The sequence below is a fragment of the Cavia porcellus genome, unplaced genomic scaffold (assembly GCF_034190915.1).
Source record: "Cavia porcellus strain 051 isolate PalLab524CR breed Dunkin Hartley unplaced genomic scaffold, mCavPor4.1 scaffold_13, whole genome shotgun sequence".
NCBI lineage: Eukaryota > Metazoa > Chordata > Mammalia > Rodentia > Caviidae > Cavia > Cavia porcellus.
This window is the reverse complement of record NW_026947496.1, coordinates 8879491-8900539: the sequence shown is the minus strand read 5'-3', so window position 1 is coordinate 8900539 and position 21049 is coordinate 8879491. Positions and strand designations below refer to the sequence as shown.

At 47.3% G+C, this 21049-nt stretch overlaps 1 protein-coding gene and 1 long non-coding RNA gene across 2 annotated transcripts; one reads left to right on the top strand and one right to left on the bottom strand.

Moving 5' to 3' along the window:
* Positions 1–9169: 9169 nt before the first annotated feature.
* Positions 9170–19609, top strand: LOC100725195 (serpin B9-like). Its single transcript, XM_003468839.5, has 6 exons — positions 9170–9344; positions 12571–12708; positions 13074–13191; positions 13988–14130; positions 16498–16653; positions 18021–19609. The coding sequence occupies exons 1-6, from the start codon at positions 9177–9179 to the stop codon at positions 18423–18425; spliced, it is 1128 nt and encodes a 375-aa protein (XP_003468887.1). The 5' UTR covers positions 9170–9176; the 3' UTR covers positions 18426–19609.
* On the bottom strand, positions 12555–14117 carry LOC134478465 (uncharacterized). The gene is made up of 3 exons (XR_010051082.1): positions 13880–14117; positions 13053–13168; positions 12555–12692 (listed from the first exon to the last, which is right to left on the bottom strand). It is a non-coding gene; the product is annotated as an uncharacterized LOC134478465 (long non-coding RNA).
* Positions 19610–21049: the final 1440 nt, after the last annotated feature.

Below are 21049 nucleotides of genomic sequence, written 5' to 3'. Positions count from 1 at the left end.
CATCTGCAAACAATGATAATTTAACTTCTTCTTTTCCTATCTTTACCCCTTTTATTTCTCTTTCTTGCCTAATTGCTCTGGCTAGTACTTCCAGTACTATATTAAATAGGAGTGGTGATAAAGGACATCCTTGTCTTGTGCCCGATTTTAAAGTAAAGGCTTTCAATTTTTGGCCATTTAGTATGATGCTGGCTGTTGGTTTGTCATAAATGGCCTTTATTATATTGAGGTAAAGACCATTTATTCCAATTTTCTGTAAAGTTCTTATCATGAATAAGTGTTGGACCTTATCGAAGGCTTTTTCTGCATCTATAGAGATGATCATGTGATTCTTATTTTTGGCTTTATTGATATGGTGGATTACATTTATTGATTTGCGTATGTTGAACCATCCTTGCATTCCTGGGATGAATCCCACTTGGTCATGGTGTATAATCTTCTTGATGATTTGCTGGATCCTATTTGCCAATATTTTATTGAGGATTTTTGCATCTGTGTTCATTAGGGAGATCGGTCTATAGTTCTCTTTTATAGTTGGGTCTTTCTCAGGTTTTGGTACTAGAGTAATGTTTGCTTCCAGGAATGACTTAGGAAGGATTGCTTCCCTTTCAATTTCATTGAATAGTTTGAGGAGTGTCGGCATTAGGTCTTCTTTATATTTCTTGTAGAATTCTGCAGTGAATCCATCTGGGCCTGGGCTTTTCTTGGTGGGTAAGGCCTTAATTACTTTTTCAAGTTCATTAGCAGAGATTGGGTTATTCAACAGTTTTATATCCTCTTGATCTAGCTTTGGTACTTCATATGCTTCTAAGAATCTGTCTATTTCTTCTGTGTTATCAAACTTTTGAGAGTAGAGGTTTTCGAAATAGGTGTTGATGATCCTCTGTATTTCTATTGGGTCTGTAGTGATTTCTCCTTTTTCATTTCTTATTGCATGAATTTGAGCTTTTTCTTCCCTTTTTTTAATAAGGTTGGCTAGGGGCTTATCAATTTTATTTATTCTTTCAAAGAACCAACTCTTTGATTCGTTGATTCTTTGGATTGTTTTCTTAGTCTCTATTGCATTGATTTCTGCTCTGATTTTTATAATTTCCTCTCTTCTTTTGGCTTTGGGCTTGACTTGCTCTTCTTTTTCTAGCTGTTTGAGGTGTAGCATCAAGTTATTTATTTGTATTCGTTCTGTTTTCCTGATGTGGGAACTCAGTGCAATAAATTTTCCTCTCAGAACGGCTTTCATTGCATCCCACAGATTCCGGTAAGTTGTATCTGCATTTTCATTTTCTTTTAGGTATTGTTTAATTTCTTCTTTAATTTCTTCTGTGACCCACTGATTACTCAAGAGTGTGTTATTTAGTTTCCATGTGTTTGTGGAATTTTTGCAGTATCTTTTGTCATTAATTTCTAATTTCAGAGCGCTATGATCTGATAATATGCAAGGGATGATTTCAACTTTTTTGCATTTGCTTAAATATGTTCTGTGAGCTAATATATGGTCTATTTTAGAAAATGATCCATGTACTGCTGAGAAGAATGTGTATTCTGATGTTGTTGGGTGGAACATTCTGTATATGTCTATCAAACCCATTTGTTCACAGGTGTGATTCAGTTCTGTTATTTCTTTGCTCATTTTCTGTCTGGTTGATCTGTCCCTTGGTGTCAGTGGTGTATTAAGGTCTCCTGTTACAATTGTGTTACTGATAATTTGAGTTTTCATTTCTGTTAATAATTGTTTTATATAACTGGGTGCTCTGGAGTTTGGTGCATATATATTTAAGATAGTTATCTCTTCCTCTTGGAGTTTTCCCCTTACGAGTATGTAGTGACCTTCTTTGTCCTTTATGGTCATTGTTGGTTTAAAGTTCACGTTGTCTGCAAACAGGATGGCTACTCCTGCCTTTTTTTGGATTCCTGCTGCATGGACAATTGTTTTCCATCCTTTGACTTTCAGTCTGTGAGTATCCTTCTGGGTTAGATGGGTTTCCTGTAAACAGCATATGGTTGGATTTTGTTTCTTGATCCATTCTGCTAGTCTGTTTCTTTTAATTGGTGCATTGAGACCATTTACATTAATGGTTATTACTGTTAAATGCTGATTAATTGTAGGAATGTTATCTCTTTGCTGTTGCATCTTTATCTTTCTGTTCTGTTTAATTATTTGCTTTGCTTAGTGGGTTTTTCCTTTGTGTTTCTAAACTGTCTTTCAATATTTTTTGCAGGATTGGTTTGGTGTTCATGAAGTTCTTCAGCTGTTCTTTGTCATGGAAGTATCGTATTGCACCATCTATTTTGAATGATAGTTTTGCAGGATATATCAGTCTCGGTTGGAAATCGTTTTGCTTTAGGATCTGGAATACTTCACTCCATGCTCTTCTTGACTTTATTGTTTGTGCTGAGAAGTCTGCTGTGATTCTGATAGGTTTTCCTTTATAAGTGATCTGTTTTTTCTCTCTGACAGCTTTTAATAATCATATCTATTCTTGAGTGAGGTTTGGCAACCTTTGGTTTTTTAAATATGTGCTCATTCTATCTAATTTGTTAAACAGATTGGCATAAAGTTGTGCATACTATTCCTTTATCATCCTTTTAATATCTATAAATTCTGGTGTGACACAATCACTTTTATTCCTAATGCTGGTAATTCCTCCCCCTCATGCAGTCATGGGGCGGGCTCCTAGAGTTTCCATTGACTCAGGTCCAGTGCTGAGCTCACAGGCCCTCGGTGACCACCTGCATGTGACACAAGGGACAGAAAGAGGCTTCTCCCCGTGCTCCTCCCTCTTTGCTCTTGTTCCTTTGCTGTCTTCTGTCTCCATGAACTGCTGTCCTCTGCCATGATAGCCTGCCTCGGAGCCAGCAAGAAACTGGCTGAGACCTCCACAAACTGTGAGCTAAACAAACCTCTCCTTCCTTCATTTTGGGTGTTGGGTATTTTGTCTCAGCAACGAGAGAAAAATAACCAAGACAGCTATGAGTTTAATTTTTCTCAAGGAAGCACTTTTAAGTTTCCAGTTTCCTCATTTTATTGTATTCAAATCATTGATTTTGCTCTGATCATTATTACTTCTTTTTCCCTGCTTATTTTGGGTTTAATATTTCAATTATGATATCAAGTGGTGTCATTTCAGTGAACTAAGGGCATCCTTGCTATTGTAGTTTGGGGCTATACACAGAGAACAATTAGGTTCAGGTCATGGAGTTTATAATATTTTTATAATGGTCACCGGAAGTTAACACAGGAAAATGCAGGAAATCTATCCACAACACCAAATACATAGATTATTTAGTCAAGAGCTAAAACCCACAGCAATGTCTCGCATGAGTCCAGATAAAAATCCAGAGCTCAGGACAATGCCTCCCATGAGTCCAACTGGAGGCCCAGAGCCCACAAGAAGGACTCACGCCAGTCTCTTTTATGGATGTGAGCCGGAAGTCCCAAGGGTCAGCGGTGGAAGCCAGAAAGTCCATGCCAGCAGAATGAAGGAACTGTGCTAGTGGGATGAGGGTTCTACACTGGAGCCGAGAAGTCACACTCACAGCAAAGAGCCGGGCTATCCTGAAAGGCAACACAGCCATCCTCAGTGACACGGAGGCCCCAAGCTCCTCGGAAGACAAGCACAGCCGGGTACATGCCAGGAAGCCAGCGTGACGAGCTCATCCTGGAGACCAAGCAGCATATGTCTTCCCCTCCGGAGCCAGGAAGCAATGCTCGATGTGAGGACCAAGGCTTCTCCAGGAGAACCCTCAATTCCTCCTTAACACCTCAACCCTCAAGCCTTCTTCTCCTCCACCTATTTATCCTGGCAACTTTCCTCAGGTGGAGCATCTTTGCTCCATGCTATGCTGATGTAATCCAGCTGGAGTTAAGTTGACCTCCAGTTCTTAATCCATAACACTTGCTAATTAACTGCCTCAAGAGGGCTTTAAGTGTCAAAGCCTCCATGAGGAGATGAGGGAAACAAGTGCTGAGTCACTTAAGGACAAACAACCTCTCATTCTCTGCTCTCATCTGTTAGAGAAACTTAGAACTTTCCCAGTGGTATGGTACCCTTTCGCCCTCTGAAATTCATGTGGAAATGTAATTCCCATGGCAAGATACTAAAAAACGAGGAAGACTGGGACCCTTCAGAGGTTATTAGTGCTCTGCTCTTAGGAACTGAGCATTAAACCCGAGGTCATCCTGGGTTAACTGAGCTTTGCCAGTGGACCTGGCATAAAACGGATCCTGCCGGGCCTCTGCAGAGTTCCCTGTTTGTTGTCAGGACCTGCTTTGCACCACACAGGGCTCTCTCTGTCTACAGTAGAGTACTTCTAGATGTGGCCCCTGCACCTCTGCCAGAGGAGTGAGCCCAGGGAATGCTCTTCCTTTATACTCACCAGCCTGTGGTGCTGGGTCACTAGCAAGAGAGGAGGAAGAGGCGGAGTACGGGGGTCACCAGGGCAGAGGCCACTGAGCTGTTCCAACATCAGATCAGCACTGGCCCACAGCCCAGGTTGGAATGTGCAAATCTCTGGGTCAGAAGGAAGTTCAGCCCCACGCAGCCAGAGGGATGGTCTGCAGTCCACCATCAGGTCTGGACTCAGGGGATCGAGAGCAGAGACACCAAAGAGCAGCAGAAGGAAAATCCCCTTACTATGTGAATATGTCCGGGTTTGGGGCACCACTTGGTCTGAGATGAGGTGACCCAACGGCCTGACTGCAGGGAGATCCATCGGTCTGATCCAGGGGAACAAGATTCTCCCCCTACTTTATTTCCAGAAAGAGATCATGCTCTCTAAACACAAAGAATGAATTTTAGAAACAGTGGAGGTTCACAGCAGAAATATTTATTTAGAGAAAGAAAGCTTCTGTCTGAGAGAGAGACAGCAGGGGTCCCAAGTTGGTTACAAAAGATTGTGTATTTTCTCAGGATTTTATAAGTAAAAACATGAGGTGAGGCGGGTCTCAAGTTGGGGAAAACTGGGAACTCTTGAGGTAGATGGCAAGAGGTGGGACAGTGCTATGGTCAACCAATAAGTTTAACTGCTCAGGTAAAATGGACCAAATCAGCAAGCCAGTATTCTTTAGGGATCAGTGACTGTTCCAATAGGTGTTGGGGTGGTGACTCCTGGCTTCTCAAGGTGATCCATAGCTAATCCCTAAGGGTTATACTAAGGCTGTGGTTGCATTTGTTTTGTCTCCTACCTTGGGGTCTGGCCCACAGCAAGAGGTGTGTGTCTCCTCCAAGCTCACAGCACATCTGGTCCTCTGGGCCAGCCTAGCCCTTGTAGTATTTCTAACTAGCTCAGCTGCCTGTAACGTGTCCACCTACCTGTTCTCACAGTGCTGACAGTCTGCTGGCATGTTACATAACCCGGAACTTCAATCTTGGGAGGATCCTGAACGCATCATAGAGATGAAAAAGCAAATTGTGACCCCCACAGTTAAAAGTCTCATGCAAAGCTCAGCACTAAATAAACCAGTTACACAACTGAAAGCAAGGGAAGGTATTTACATAGGCCTTTCTCAGGGAAAGACCTTCAGAATGTCAGCAAGCACAGGAAACGTGCTGGGTGTCAGCTCACCAGAGATGAGCAGCTCAAAACCAGTGGAAACCACACATGACAGCCCGCAGGTGGACTGGAAAAGAAAGGCGGCAGAGAGCGGGGTGGAGAAAGAGGGTCACTTTTAAATTTACAAGAAAACTGACTATGGTAAAAGACACAATGCCAAGAATGGTGGCACCACGTGCTCTCTGAGGGGGGAAGTGTTTTGCACATTTTGAAGGGGATCAAAAGCAATGTATCTTTCACTGTAATACATGTTTAATTTAAAGATTTGTCACAGTTTGTCATCTGCCCACTACATTCTGGTCAGGAACCTAATGTTACACAGTATTGTACAGTTGCCAAAAATTCAGATACATCTTCAAAAATTTAAATATGGAGTTAATACATAGCCCAGAAATTCCATTTGAAAGTTTACACCCAAGATAAGTGGAAGGAAGCAAGTTGACCTACAGAATTATACAAGGATAACTCACAGCAGCATTAGTCACAAAGGACCAAAGATGGAAACCCTCCAAATGTGGGCCATCCATAAAGAAACAAATCGTTGGTGGTAGTTTCTTGAAACAAAGTCTTCCCATGTGTTCTAGGCTGGCTTTGAACTCATCATGGAGCAGAGCCTGCCCTTGACCCGTGGTGATGCTCCTGCCTCAGCCTCCGGAGTGCTCACAGGTCCACTGCACCCAGCTTGTAAAATGTGCTCTGAATCTAAGGAATTTCTGAATGAAAATCAGGAGAGGAAAAGCCATAAATGACTTATAGTGACCCACACTGGTTAGAGGTGAGGGCAAGGGCAAAGGGACACCAGCCCAGTCCCGGGTGGTCCACATGGGAGTCTGCTGATTGGTTTCACCAGCTGCAAGGAGATGCAGCCCCATGGTCACCCTCCTTAGTGAGGGAAGGAGCAGGAAAGGTTTTTCTGTCCAGTGTCCCCACCCCCAGCTCCCATCCCCCGCTCCCCCCCTTTGTTGGTGTAGCTTGAAGCTGTCAGTTAATAGAAACTCTGTCTTTTCCTCTTCCTCTTCCTGCCAGTAATCTAACTCTGGAATTTCAGGATTCTTCCCTTGTCAGTATTATGCTGGGTATGTTCTGTTTCAAGAAGGGTGTTTGTGAGGTCCAGGGATTTAGCTGTGCCTATCTGTCAAACACTAGGTCTTAAGTTCTATCCTTGGTACCAAAAAGAAAATGTGTTTTGTTTTGTTGCTAAGTCAGGAAAAAGTTAAGGATCTCTGGATGAGGGAGGGGATGTCATCCAAAAACAGGGCCTGCACCCAAAGGGTTCTGTTAGAAGACCCCAGCTGACCTCACCTAAAGTGAGGCCTCAGAGGATCCCAGGACTGACCAGATGTGGGTTCCTGGGCAAACCCTAGGAATTCATCCCCAGGGTGCCCTGGTGTGAAGCTGGGGGAGGGGGCGGTGTGAGCTTCCCAGGCTCCTTTGACTCCTAGAATTTGGAAAGCCTGGCTTCCTGGGTGCCTTCCCGCCTCTGGTTCCTGTTCCTTCTTAGGTTTTTGGTAGGGGCTGTAGTGGGGGTGGAACCTAGGACCTGTAAACATCCCCAGCCCACCCCATATATATATGCGTATATATATATATATATATATATATATATAATACCTATATAAAGGTATAATATAGGTATTCTCCCTAAGTGGCTCCTGCTGGGCTGCCTGGCCTCCCCCAGGCTGGGACCCAAGGCTCCAGGTCCAAGTTCTAGTCCAACTGAGTCCCTGGGGTCCGCTTTCACTTTCTCTTTCATGGAGGCTGCATTCCTTCCAGAGCTGAGCAGTTGCAGCACGTATGCCCGCACCACCCCTGCACTGCTGTGGTATCTGTAGCTCAAGGTGACCACAGGCAGGGACAGGAGGTCAGGACAAGTTGAGACAGTCCCCGCCCCTACGACCAGAAAACTCCCTCATCTCCAGCGCCATAAAGCCCCTGAGTCCTCCTCCACCAGGCAGAGCTGCCAGCGCTCCTGCAATCCTCAGGTGAGGTCTCAGCTCCAGGGGAACAAAGCCAGGTGGGAAGGCGAGGCCGGGCTGGGCAGAGCTGGGGACAGACCTGGCTCAGACCCTGGGGACTGAGCAGAGACCCGGGCAGCCAGGCCCGCTGGTTCTGCAGACACAGCTCCTGGACTGGAGGGGACAGACAGGGCTCCTGGCTTGGAACCATCCCGGCCCCGCCCGCGCCTAACTTGTGGAGGGTCCCCTGCATCAGCCCCGCCCAGGTCCTCTTCCTTCTTGTGCAATCCTGGCCCCTGGGCACATGCAGTGCCCCCGAGTATCTTGGAATCCCTGCCACTCACCCCAGGAGATGAAAGCCTTCTCTGTCCTGAAGCCTTGGCCTGTGAGGGACCCAGTCCTTGCCCCCCACAGCATCCAGGTTGGCCCCAGGTCACTGACTTGGGCTGCATCACATCAGTGAGGGTGGCTGTGGCTAGGAGGTAGGAGGGGAAGCCATCTCAGCTGCCCTGAGATGCTGGGGGAGACCAGGGCGCAGGGACCTTCTTAGTGGAAAGAGTGTCCACGGGGCCCACAGCCCACTGTGAAGGGGACCGTGATGGGCACAGGTGGCTGCAGAGCAGGGAAGGAGCACAGGTCAGCACCAATTAAAAGTGGGGTGTGGGGAGCTGTGTTTGATTTGCATGGTGGTGAGGACAGGCAGGTGACAGAAGGGACCATGGTAGAGGGACAGCAGGGACTCTGTAGAGAAGCCAGTGTGGAGTAGAGCAGTCGCGGTCTCCAGTGGGTGGTGGCAAGAGCTGGAGGGTCCTGGGCAGAAGAGGGGTCTCCGGAAAGGCGGGGAGGGCAGATGAGAGGGGTCAGGGAGGTCCAGCATGTGAGCTGGGACCAGGGAGGAGAGGACCCTACAGGTCCTTAGGGAAAGTGCGGTTGATTGGGACAGAGAAAGCAAGCAGGAGAACAGGGCGCAGGGTCCTCTCCCAGTCCAGGGTTTCGGCCACGTGACTTCCGGAGCAGGGCAGGATGGAGGTGGAACTCTGAACAGGATGCAGGCTGAGCAGAGAGGTCAGCCAGGCTGGCAGCCCACCCTAGGCTCCTCAGGCTGCAGGGCAGGAGACACAGCAGCCTGGCGCCCTCTGCTGGCCCTGGTCCCTGACCCCTCCCTGTAGTGAAGGCACTGGCCTCATAGCAGCTGACACAGCTGCCTCTGGCAGCAGCTCCTGTGTATTCGCAGCCTGGTGTCCATCAGAAATCACCCAGTGACTCTCAGACACACATGTGAGAATAAGCGAGGCATGTTCTGGGGTCAGGAATAAGTTTGGTTGTGCAGGTAAAATTGACCTACTCAGGGCCAATGGGGGAGCAGGCAGGTAGCAAGCCAGGGTTCTTCACACAGCAGTGACCCTTCCTATAGGGCTGGGTCGGCGACTCCTGGCTGCTCAAGGTGATCCATACTTAGTCCCGAAGGATTATTTTTAAACTGTGGTCGCATTTGTTTTGGCCTCTATTTTGAGATCTGGCCCACAGCAAGAGATGTGTGTTTCCTCCAAGGTCCCTGGACTTCTGGTCTTCTGTGCTGGCTTCTTCGAGGGCCCAGCCCTGTGTGACTGCCTGTAATATTTCTAACTTAGCTGCCTGTAACACGTTTGTCCCTCCCTCCAGAGCTGCAGCATGGATGCGCTGTCCAAAGCCAACGGTGCCTTTGCAATCCAACTCCTAAAGCTCCTGGGCCAGGACAACCCTGAGCACAATGTGATCTGCTCTCCTGTGAGCATCTCCTCGGCCCTGGCCATGGTCCTGCTGGGAGCCAAGGGCAGCACAGCGGCCCAGATGGTCCAGGTAGGCTGGCATCTCCCACTCTCTTTCCAGAATGGGGCTCCTTTTTTTTTTTTTTTTTTTTTGTCTCTGTGGTCTTTTGTGTTGGTGGCAGGACAGAGACTGTTTCACTAAGTACCACCTCAAGGAAGACTCAAGATTTTGCCTGGCACTGAGTTTAGAAAATAAGTGGAGGCCGGGGTGGCTGGGTATAAGGGGTTGCCTGGGGTTTGATCCCCAGCTCCACAGAGGGGTAAAGGAGGGCCTGCTGGAGTGATCTGAATCAGAAGGCGCGGAGATCTGTCTCTCTTGTGCAGCACCAGCCTTTAGAGCTGTGATCGATCACTCACTGGCGCCTTGCGGTCGCAGTGACAAACAGAACATGACAAGGCCAGGCCAGACAGAAGGCCTCGATCCAGGCAGGGATCCTGGAAGCTCTAGTGAGGCATGCTCAGGTCCCCTCTGAAATGGCACAGAACCCGTTCCTGTTACGAGGAGTTCACAGCGTGGGCAGTGGCCAAGCGCCTGAGGGGAGACCCCTAAGGCCAGGCGTTGGCATCCTGTGCCCCTGCACAGAGCATGCTGTGCAATGTCGCTGGTCTCTGTGACCAGCTTTACCTTGAGTTCCGTGGACTGCAGCCTCCATAGGAGTGGACTGCAGCAAAGCCTTAAATCAAAGAGACAAGTGGTATGATTTTAGGGCTCCAGGAGGGTCAAAGCCCTTTGGCAGAGTTCACGTTTCAGGGGCTGCAACAGAGAACTCTGAGCATCCATATTTAGTTGGTTTTCAAACAAAGGAAGGGTTTAGAATTAAAAGTTTTGGAAACCGAGCAGGACCTGGGGATTCAGCTCAAGGGCTACTCCAAGTAATGAGTTATGCCAATTTGGGAGAACTATCTTATGTGAATTTGGGAGCCCTTGACCACTGGAGTGAGAGGGAGTGGAGTTTCCAGTTAATTGGGGTGGGAGCCAGGCATCCTCAGCTGTGGTCGTAGAGGTCACTTACTATGGATCTGCTGCCACCTCCAGATAAGGGGCATAGGCCTGGGACAGACTCACAGGGAAACACAGAGAGCCAATCGGTTCATTTAGAAGCTGTTCTGGACTCTACCTAGTGGTCTCCAAAACTTGAGGACCCTTTCAGTGGTGACAGCTCTTGGTCCCCTGTCCCTGACTCACTATTGGAGCCTGAGGCCCAGAGGGGAAGTCCCTTCTGTGGATCTGCTGGTCCTGCAGGCTCTGAGCTCCCTGAGGACCCTGTTGGGGCCTCTGCCTGTTGCCTGGCAGCTGTGTGAGCCAGGTGGGCTCCCTCCGCCCAGCTCAGTGCACCTAGGCACTGAGTAGCTGAGCACAGCCTGGGGATTATTTGTGTGGCTGTGTGGTCAAAGTCTTGCATGATGCCAGCAGAGGAAGCCAAATTTCCTATGGGCGCGTTCTGCCTAGACAAACCTCTGAGGACTGAAAGAATTTTCCTGCAGTCCTGCGAACTTGATTTGGTTTGAGATTTGCTGCTTTGATTGTGAGCTGTGACCTTACTTCTGCAAATGTTCTCCAATTCTTGCCAGCATCTGGCAGAACCATTCCCACAAAGCAAGTGCTGGTCAGGAGCGAGCTGTTCACAGTAACAGCCAGGCCGTACCCTATGTGAAATCCGTCTAAGTTTCCTTTTATTCAATTTTTGACATTTTCTTTTCCGTAATCTGTGTTATAAAATGAATTTTTCTAGCTGTTATCTTGTCCTGTATAGGCCAGTGTCATGAGGAATAAAATTATTGACTACTAGGAAAGTTTCTTTTAAAGATCACCTAATTCTTTCCAGAAATAGTTCTCTGTAAGTTTTCTTGTTTCTTCATTGTGATGGGTAAAATCACAACCTCTTTTTCCAAGGTTTAAAAAATTTTTTAAATACATTTTACCTACTACGTAAAATTGTAAGAACTGCATGTGTTTGTGGAATAACATTTTTATGCCTGTTTACTGTGTAATGTTGGAATTCGGGTAAGTATACTTGTGCACTTAGAAGCGTTACTTTTATAGAATATAGCAGCACTGTGATCTGCACACTGCAGGTATTTACTTAGAAAAGAGGGTTTTTCTATAACTTCTAAAAAATGAATATAAGGCCTTCACAATGAGCCAGCCCCATTAAAAAAATTGTTTATTCCAGCCCTTTAACAGTTGTTTGAGAGTCTTCCTAAGTTACCTGTGGCCAGGCTGGACTTGATCTTTAGATCTTCCTGCCTCACGTTTCAGAGTGGTGAGATCAGAGGTGCCCGCCACCCTTCCAGGCATAAAAAGTGTGTTTTCAGTAGTTACACAGGAGTGACGTTTCCATGTCATTGGTATTTCATTTGTAGTTTTAATAGAATACGTGAATGTAAGAGCCTCATTTCTGTATAATGTCTTTTTCTTGTACTCCGGGTAGAACCCAAAGTCTTCACCCTGAGTAACATTCTCAGCCCTTTTTATTTTGAGATCATCATGCTCAGTCCCTGAGTTTCCCACACTGAGTTTGAACTTGCATTCCTCCTGCCTCAGCCTCCCAGATTGCTGGGATGATACACGTGCACTACAGCATGCTGAACTGTATTCTCTGTTTGTATTTTGCAATCATTTGAGAATTTTCTTATCACCTACTACAGATTTTTAAAATTTTGAAGCGATCCTTAAAATATATGTAATAAAATCTCTCTAGCATACAGTTTTAAGAACACTGCTTGAGTCCTGTTAATCACATTGCTTCTTTTATACCCTTGTGTCTTTTTAAGACCCCTTTATCGTTTTATTCCTGCACATTTTCCTTACCTGTTTAGTGTTTTAACCAAATCTCTTTTTGTTGACACAAATTTTGCAGGTAGGTTTTTTTCTGTTTCTGGTGTATTCCTGGCCAGCAGGGAATGCAGGGCTTTACATCAGCTGAGCTTCTCTGGCCCTTCCATCCTCCCCTGGAATCCAGAGGGGGCAGAAGAGCCCCACATTTGACTGTCATTTGTCCTGTCCCTCTCTGACCAATGCTCCCGGCCTCCAGCCACAGCTCTGTCGGGTGCACTAATCTCAAAATATACCCAGCACTCCGGAGGCTGAGGCATCAGGACCCTCCTGGATTTGAGTCAATATCAAGATTGTGACTCCAAAAGATAGAAAGAAAGCAGGTTCTTTCGAAGGCTCATTTTATGGGACAGCATTTTTTTGGCAACTTCTTTGTGAGACCAAAAGACCAGTCTGACAGTGCCCATTACTTCCTTCCCAGGCGCTGGGGCTGAGCTCAGTGGAGGACCCTCATGGAGGCTTCCAGTCGCTTCTCGCCCAGGTGCACAAGCCTGGCGCTCCGTACTCTCTCAGCATCGCCAACAGGCTCTTTGGAGAAGAGAGCTGTGAATTCGTGCCTGTGAGTTGAGTCTCCCAACAGGAAGAGTTGCTGTAAAATACCTGGTGGCCCCGAACCCAGCAGAAGGACCCTAGAGAGCTTGGGGACCAGACAGGCAACCTCCTGTCTTGAGATGATGATGCCTCCTGAAGGGTTCCCTTCTAGATGCCCCATTAGACTGGACCGAGACCTCCTCCATTCACATCTGTTTTTCCCAGACTCAGGACACCCCCACCTAGAAACTGATATCCCACATCCCAGAACCACCAGTGAGGTCTCCTCAGCCCCTCTCAAGGTTTCAGAGAACCAGGGAGCGCTCAGCAGGCTTGGCAGCCCCCAGCCTTTCCTCCAGCTCCCTGGCTCACCCGCCCTGTCTCTGTGCCCAGTCCTTTCAGGAGTCCTGTCTGCACTTCTACAAGGCCAAGATGGAGCCGCTGTCCTTCGCCAAAGCCCCAGAGAGGTCCAGGAACCACATCAACACCTGGGTGTCCAAGAAGACTGAAGGTCAGCAGGCAGGGGCCCTTCTGCAGCTCCCTCTCCCCGCCTCTCCTCCAGCCAAATCCTCCCTGTTTTGGGCTGAACCATCTGCACCTGCTCCTAGCCTTCCTATTTCTGCTCACAAAGGAGACAGCAGCAAAGCCAGGCCGTTTTCCCTTAAGGCTCAGCACTTATTCCCCCATGTCCTCCTGGAATCGTTCCCACTCTTGCCCTCTGGAAGCAATGATAAGCAAGGATGCTGTCAGCTCAGGAGAAGGCAGCCCTGGAGGTCCAGAGGCAGAGGAGCTAGTCTGCTTGCCCACATTGCGTTCTTGGGGATGCCTGCTGCTAGGTCTCCAGGCTCCCCCTCCCCTGGCTCCCAGGAGCCCCTCCCATGGGCATCAGCCACCTGCCTCTGTCAGCCTCTGGCTGCCTCTGTCAGCCTCATCAGTGCCCAAGGTGAGCTCTGGGTGTCAGCATGGAGCCTTTGGCCACATGTCCCTGGGACACCTAAGGGGACCTCAGTGCCCGCCCTATGCATCTCTCATGTCCTGCCTGGCCTGGTCTCCAGCCTGTCCCTTCTCATCTGGGCTCTCCTCGGGTGACTCAGCAGCCCCTCACCTTCCTATTCAGGTGGATGCTCCCCAAGTGTCCACATGCATGAACGCCACATCTAGGGGCTGCTTCCCACTTTTCCATCTGTAAGGACACTTACTCGCAAATTGGAAAACGTGGTGTTCAAATCTGCCGGTTGTTCTCCTGGAGTTTGTTCATCTCATGTTTGAAGGGCGCCACTGAGTGTAGGCTTTGCTTTTCTCCAAAGGCAAAATTCCAGAGCTGTTGGCAAAGAACTCCATTCATGCTGGGGACAAGCTGGTTCTCATTAACGCTGTGTACTTTAAAGGAAAATGGGATAAGCTTTTTCGGGAGTCGAACACAAAGGAAATGCCTTTCAAAATCAACCAGGTATGCAGAAGCTTTAAACAAAGTCATTAATAAAGAAACACTTTGGAAAAGTTTAACTCTGTAAGGGCATTAGTCGTTAAAAAGTCTTCAAAACAAAATATTTCAGAATTAATTTTTAACTAGGGAGAAAAAATGATTGGAGTAAAGAACATTTGCTGCTGATAATTTTTTGCACAAGCCACTGTCCTCCTGTCTGATAATTTCTTCTGCATCCATGACTGCAACCTCAGTGGGAAGATTTTCCTCTAAGTTCAAGTTGCCTAAGTAGAAGCAATAAAATAAGTGTGATAAGAGATAGTTAGATATGTATGGGTCACTGGGCGGGGCCAAGTAATTTTAAAATTAAAATGAGTATTCATTTGGATCGTTGTTAGTGAATTTAAAAGTTACTAATTCATATTTGCAAATTCCTAATATTAAAACCAAATGGTAAAGTCTATGGTCCAGACATTCTTTAACTTCTTTTTTTAAACTTTTTTATTTTATTTTTTGTCTTTTTGAGACAGTGTCTCTCTATATAGTTCAGGATGGCCTTTGAGGCCCAGGCTGATCTCAACCTCACAATGATCCTCCTGCCTCAGCCTCCTGAGTGCTAGGATTATGGGAGTGCACAGCCAGTTTGACATTTTTCACTTCACTTGAGCTTAGCCAAAAGGCAGAGAAGTGATTGACATTTTTAACTTTCAGTAGAGTTAAGATAATTTGTCAAGTCATATAATCCCTTAAAAAACAGGAAATGAATTATAAATAAATAAAACATTTAAAATGATTATACGTGTTCAATACAGTCCATTTTACTTTTTAATTGTTTTTTTCACATTTAAAAAGTAGTCCTAGGCCTGGAAATTTAGCTCAGAACAACAGCCTTCCTGGCAAGTGCAACGTTGTGAGTTCAGTCCTTGGTACCAAAGAGAGAGAGAGTGAGAGAGAGAGAGAGAGAGAGAGAGAGAGAGAGAGAGAATAAAAAGTGGTTATCTACGCTCTCATTCTTAAAAACAAGATGGAAATTAAAAATTTTCCTCTTGCAACAGCCGCAAATATATACTTCTATAATTATACAAGGTCTAAACTGAAGACCATAGTAAAGACACCCTTGTGTTTGCAAGTGTGATTCTGAGATAAATACTACTTCTCTGCAGCTCTGATGTGAGTTTTGTAGGTTGGAAAACATACCGACACACCACACACACACACACACACACACACACACACACACACGTCATTTGTGAGAGAGTTTATAGGTTGTGTCTCATGCCTGTTTTGAAAGCATTCTTAAGAGCCAGCCAATCCTAAAACCTGAGCCAGCCAATCCTAAAAACTGAAGTCTTCACAACAGTCTGCAAGGCAGACAAATAAATCGGAAATAACCGAGAGCCAGCAAGATTCCTACACAAATTCGAGGCAGCAGACAGGAGCACCTCAGGGGCAGCCTGCCTTAGAACTGATCTTGTCCTGAGGATTACGGAGAGCGGACTTTTAAACTTTCAAGTGCACACAGTGACCTGGTGTTGTCTCCCCGAACCATGCAGTTATGCAGTCATCACCGATAATTTTGGTGCTCAATTAGGTGAGGAAGGAAATATTATTCAAAACATTGCAATATGGTCTCAACCAACTCACATGATTTATTTTTGACACAAATACATAACCTCAATGTGAGATGTCTAACTGAAGCGAGAGCCTTCAAAAAGCCCAACACAGTATCTCTTCTAAGGTTTAGGCTGCACCCAGAGCTCCCCATCTGGGGAATGCCTGCCCCAAGGGTCACTGTGCCCTCCACAGAGCCTGGGGCTGCTGCACGCCTGTGGATCAGGTGCATGGACATTTTAGATTTTCCCCTGCTCTTTCTTTTGTGTAATCCACACGGGACAGTTGCTGCAAAGCCTGCCATTCCAATAAGGACAAATGGCACCTCCTTAGTTTTTAGGATAAGTTTCCATACCTAATCTTCATCCTGGGACGAAAAAGAAACATCAGTGTTGCTTGACACAGGGACTGAAGAGTCTTTCTTTACCTCTCTAGAACCTAGCCTTGCCCCATCGTCTATTTTAAATTATCAGGCACTTCATAGAATGGTTCATTTTTTTCCGAAGGATCCAGGGGCATCTCAGAGCCAGGAAATATCATGTGGAAAATTTATAGCAGCCCATTCTGTTTTGCTGGGTGGAACACTCCCCAGGCTGCTCCTGCCTCTGCATACTCCATGGCTTTCCACGCCATGAGAGGTGCTCGGTGAGGCTTCGATGGGTGACCCAGGCACAGACACATTCCCAAGGTTGGCATGGGCTGCTCACACAGATGATTCAGGCAGGTATCCTGCTACTACTGGAGGAACCACTGACCACACTCCTCTCTGCTGGTCACCAGAAGGAACAGCGGCCGGTACAGATGATGTGCAAGACAGGCAAGTTTCCCCGGGCCAAAGTGAGCGAGGTGCGGGCCCAGGTGCTGGAGCTGCCCTATGTGGGCCAGGAGCTCAGCATGGTCCTCGTGCTGCCCGATGAAGGTGTGGACCTCAGCACGGTGAGACGGGGTCTGGGCCTGTGTGTCTGCTGTCCTGCCAAACCCTCTGGTGACATCCCTGTTTCCTTTCCACCAGGGCACATGGGCACACAGTCCAGCCCTGGCCATCCCTCTGTCCTCTCCCCGCCTAGGATGCATTTCTCCCAAAGTCACTCAGAGTCCTGCCCTGTTTGTCCAGTGCTAAGCACCCTGAGATGAGCAGCAGCGTGGAATGCTAAGCTCAGCACCACTGATGAGCTGGGGACAGAGCTCGGGACAGGAGGACACCTCATTTGTCAGGTGGAAATGGCTGAAGATAGAGAGCTGCCCCAGACAGGGCAGGTGCCTGCAGAGCTTCATGCCCATGGGCCTTTCTCCCTGGCTCCCTTTATAGTGTTTTGGGACCCTCAACCCCTGGACCTTGTCATAATTTGCTTGGCCCTGTGGAGTGTCCTGGGATTAGGTGGGCACCACTGCCTAAGTTGACATTCCTCTTCCTGGGCTTCCTGTGACTTCTTTCTGCCCTCTGTCCCTGCAGGGTCTTGTCTCTGGGAGCAACTTGTATTTGTTTGGGAGGGGCGTTCTACAAGTCAGTTTAGTGTTAGGTGGCCTTGTGTGGGTCAGCAGTGGTATCACAGTGACTCTGCAGGGAAGAAAACAGCTGAGCACATGCACAACTGTGGGTGCTACCGTGAGCCCTGGGGGGAGCTGTCCCTGCAGTGGACCTGGCCACTCCTGCACCCTGTGTGGTGGCAGGGACACCATCCCGGCTCAGTGTGCCCGGTCTCTGGGCTCCGCCATCTGCCTTCCCTCTGGCGTAAGCCCCCCTGCCTCGCATGCTCTCCTTGTCTTTCTCTGTCCAGTTTCCCTTTGTCTCATTCCCACTCCTTGTGGTTCTTTCCCGGGACTCCTTCCTGCAGGGCCCTGAACCTGTCCAGCCAGGCTTAGCTAGAATCCTCACGAGGCCCCCACTCTGTGCTTTCCCTGCAGACAGACCCAGTCCCCTGCAGCCTCAGGCCCCTGCCTGGGGTGGCTCAGGACCACAGCCCTGTGTCCTTGCTTACCAGCAGTACTTTGTCCCCTTCAAACTAAGCCTTGTGCACAAAACCAAAGATTCAGAGAGCCCTAATCCCCTCCCAACACCTGAGGCACAACCCCTGGCACAGATGTGGTTTGGGGTGGTGGGGATGGGGCGCCTCCCTCACCTTAGGAAGTTGGACCTGGTGGCATCTGAGCAGCCCGTGCAGGACAAGCCCGAGACCCCACAAGCCTCCAGGTCCCTGCAGGGCTCAGTCTATGGTAGTCAGTACTACGTGCCCGCCAGAGGAGGTCAGGTGCCCCTGGAGGGACAGCAGTGGGTGCCACTAAAGTCTAATTCTGTGTTGCAGGTTGAAAAGAGCCTCACTTTTGAGAAACTGCAAACCTGGACCAGTCCAGAGCCGATGAAGAGGACCAAAGTGAAAGTTTTCCTGCCAAGGTTTAAGCTGCAGGAGGACTATGACATGGGTTCCGTGCTGCAGGCCCTGGGCATGGAGGACGCCTTTCAGGAGGGCAAGGCTGACCTGTCCGGGATGGTGGTGGACAGTGAGCTGTATCTGTCCAAGGTCGTGCACAGGAGTGTGGTGGAGGTCAACGAGGAGGGCACAGAGGCCGCGGCGGCCACAGCTGTGATGATTCAAAAGTGTTGTGCAATGGAATTGCCCGTGTTCTGTGCTGACCACCCCTTCCTGTTCTTCATCAGACACAACGCGACCCACAGCCTGCTGTTCTGTGGCAGGTTCGCGTCTCCATGAGGGGTGCACCCCTGTGCCTCAAATCCCATCCCCAACTCCTAGAAGCTGGCTCATTGGAAAATGCAAGTGGGGCTGACTGGCTACCGTCTGAAGCGTGGGTCAGCACTGTCACACAGCGCACCACTCAGCTGTCCCTGCACTGACCACTCACTTGTGCCTCTTCATCAAGATCTTGGGACAGCAGAGCTTGGTGCAGAACCCAGTGTGCAGAGCAGACCCCATAGCCAGCCTGCAGGTTTCCTAGACGGTGGCCAGTGTCTCTGGCACTGGTCACATGTGCTGCTGACAGCAGTTACGGGTGCTTCCTCATGCCTCAAGCCCTGTCCCACACTTGCCTTAAGCTGACCTTCTAAGTGGTAATCCATGCTGTAGATGGTAGGGTTCCTGTGACAGTTGTCCTGGTGCTTGGGCTATAATTAAAGAAGTGCACATTTTAATTTTATTTTATTTGACATGTACCATTCACCAGGCTGTTTGCAAAACCAAAACCGCTCTGCGTTGGGCCCAGGCACACAGCCTGGTTTCCTCAGCAGCTGCCCTTTATCTCTGTGCCCAACTTATGTTGCTTCTGTGGCACTCAGGTGGCAGTATTTGAGATCTCAGTCCTGTAGGGATGACACTTTTATTCATGGGATTTTATTTCTCCATCTTCAATGCTAACAGTTAAATTCCAGGCAGCACATAAAATTCATTTCAGACGTCATCTTCTTCAAGGAAGTTTCCCTTTTCCCCAGAATCTGGTGGACATCTTTGAACTCACAGTGCAGGTCTTTGTGGCAGTCACTTTATTTATTAACCCTCTGTACTCTGAGGTCATCCTCACCCAGCCTTTCAGTTCCAGGGTCTGAGTTTCCATCTCTCCTATCTCTGTGTCACTGAGACTAAAATAATAAGTCATGGTGATATATAAGCTCTAACTTTTTAATGGTCAGATATCACCAAATTTTTAGGGTTTCATTGTTTGTTACAGTTACATAATAAAGTTAACCATCTTAAACTGTGCGTTCAGTGTGTTATGTGACCACCACCTTTTCCACTTCCAAGAAGCTTTCATTGCCCGAAAAGAAAACCGTCTCCACTAAGCCATGCCTTCTCATCTGTTCCTCCCCGAAGCCCTAGAGATCACCAATCTGCTTTCGGTGTCTGAACTTAGGTACTCTGAACATGTGATAATAAATGGAAGCATATACATGGCTTTTGTGTGTGAATTCTTCTTTTACTGTAGTATTTTCTAGACATCAGTGTAGCATGTATCTGTTCTTTGTCCCTTTATGGCAGTATAATCGTCCATTGCAGAAATGTACTAGGATGTTTTGACTCATCCATCTGATTTTTTCGCTTGCTCAGTGACATGTAAACACTGGTGCTGTTTATCTGCATGTCCACGTGTTTGTTTGGGTGCCTGTTCTTCATTCTTTCGCATCGGTGCTCAAGTACAAAGGAAAGGAATTACTGGGTCCTTTGGTAATTAACATAGCCTTGCAGGGAAATGCCAAACTGTTTCCCACAGTGGCTGACCATGTACCATTCCCACCAGGAAGGTATGAGACTCCGACTTCCTGTGTGTTCCTTTTTTGGGGGTGGAGGCGGTGATAGCCCGTGGTGGTCTTGATTTGCTGATCTGCAGTGACTTCTGGTACTGAGCATCTTTTCGTATGCTCGTTCGCCTTTGCAGTCTTTGTTTGAAAAAATTGTGTGTGCAAGCCCTTTGCCCATTTTTAATTGATTCTTTTTGTTTTTGTTGTTAATAAAAAGTTCATTCCTTATTCTGATAATAGACCCCCATCAGATACCTGAATTGCAAATATTTTCTCTCATCTTTAATGTTAATAATGTTCTTTGATGCCTGAAGCTTTTCAGTCTCAAAGAGTCCATGATATCTAACTCTGCTACAGTTGCTCATGCTATTGGAGTCACATTTAATAATCCGGTTGCCAAATTCAGGAGCATGAAGACTTACCCCTACGTTTTGTTCTAAGCCTTCTAGGCTTCGCTTTTCTATCTAGCTGTTGATCCATTTTGAATTATTTTCTGTACACCAGGTAGGGATCCGATTCACTTTTTTTAGATATGACTAGCCTCTTGTCCCAGTACCTGCAACTGCTTTTGTTTATTTTTGTTTTTTTGTTTTTTGTACCAGGAACGGAACTCAAGACCTCGTACTTGTCAGGCAGGTACTAGGTATTGAGTTCTGATATTGAGCTGTATGCCTGGGCCTTGTAACTTTATTAATTGAAAAAAATGCTTAAGTAAGTATTGTAAAGTACTCTAAAGTATAAAGTAGAAAAGTACTCAATTTGAGTATATCAGATCCATTATTCCAAGAGCATTACAAGCAGACAAAGAAAAAATTATCAAAAGTCACAAGAAAGTAACACTAAGATATACAAAGAACTCTGTAGCTCAGGCAGAAGAGTCTGTAAATGAATAGTCAGATATACAAAGTTCCAAGAGACAGTGTTGTTTACTTAGATTGGCATCAGATAGTGAGTTGGATGCTACCCAGCCACCAGGAAGCAGGGCAAGAGGACCCTTCTGAGACCAGGAACAGGATCAGGACATCCTCAGGCAGTGTCCCCGTGTCTGTGTCCTGGGCTCAGCAGGCTCTCTCCTAGGGTCTGCGG

Coding starts and splice junctions, on each gene's coding strand:
- LOC100725195 (XM_003468839.5), top strand. CDS start 9,177: ATGGATGCGCTGTCCAAAGCCAACGGTGCCTTTGCAATCCAACTCCTA. Junction 12,709..13,073: donor AGAGCTGTGAATTCGTGCCT/GTGAGTTGAGTC, acceptor CTCTGTGCCCAG/TCCTTTCAGGAGTCCTGTCT. Junction 16,654..18,020: donor AAGGTGTGGACCTCAGCACG/GTGAGACGGGGT, acceptor TCTGTGTTGCAG/GTTGAAAAGAGCCTCACTTT.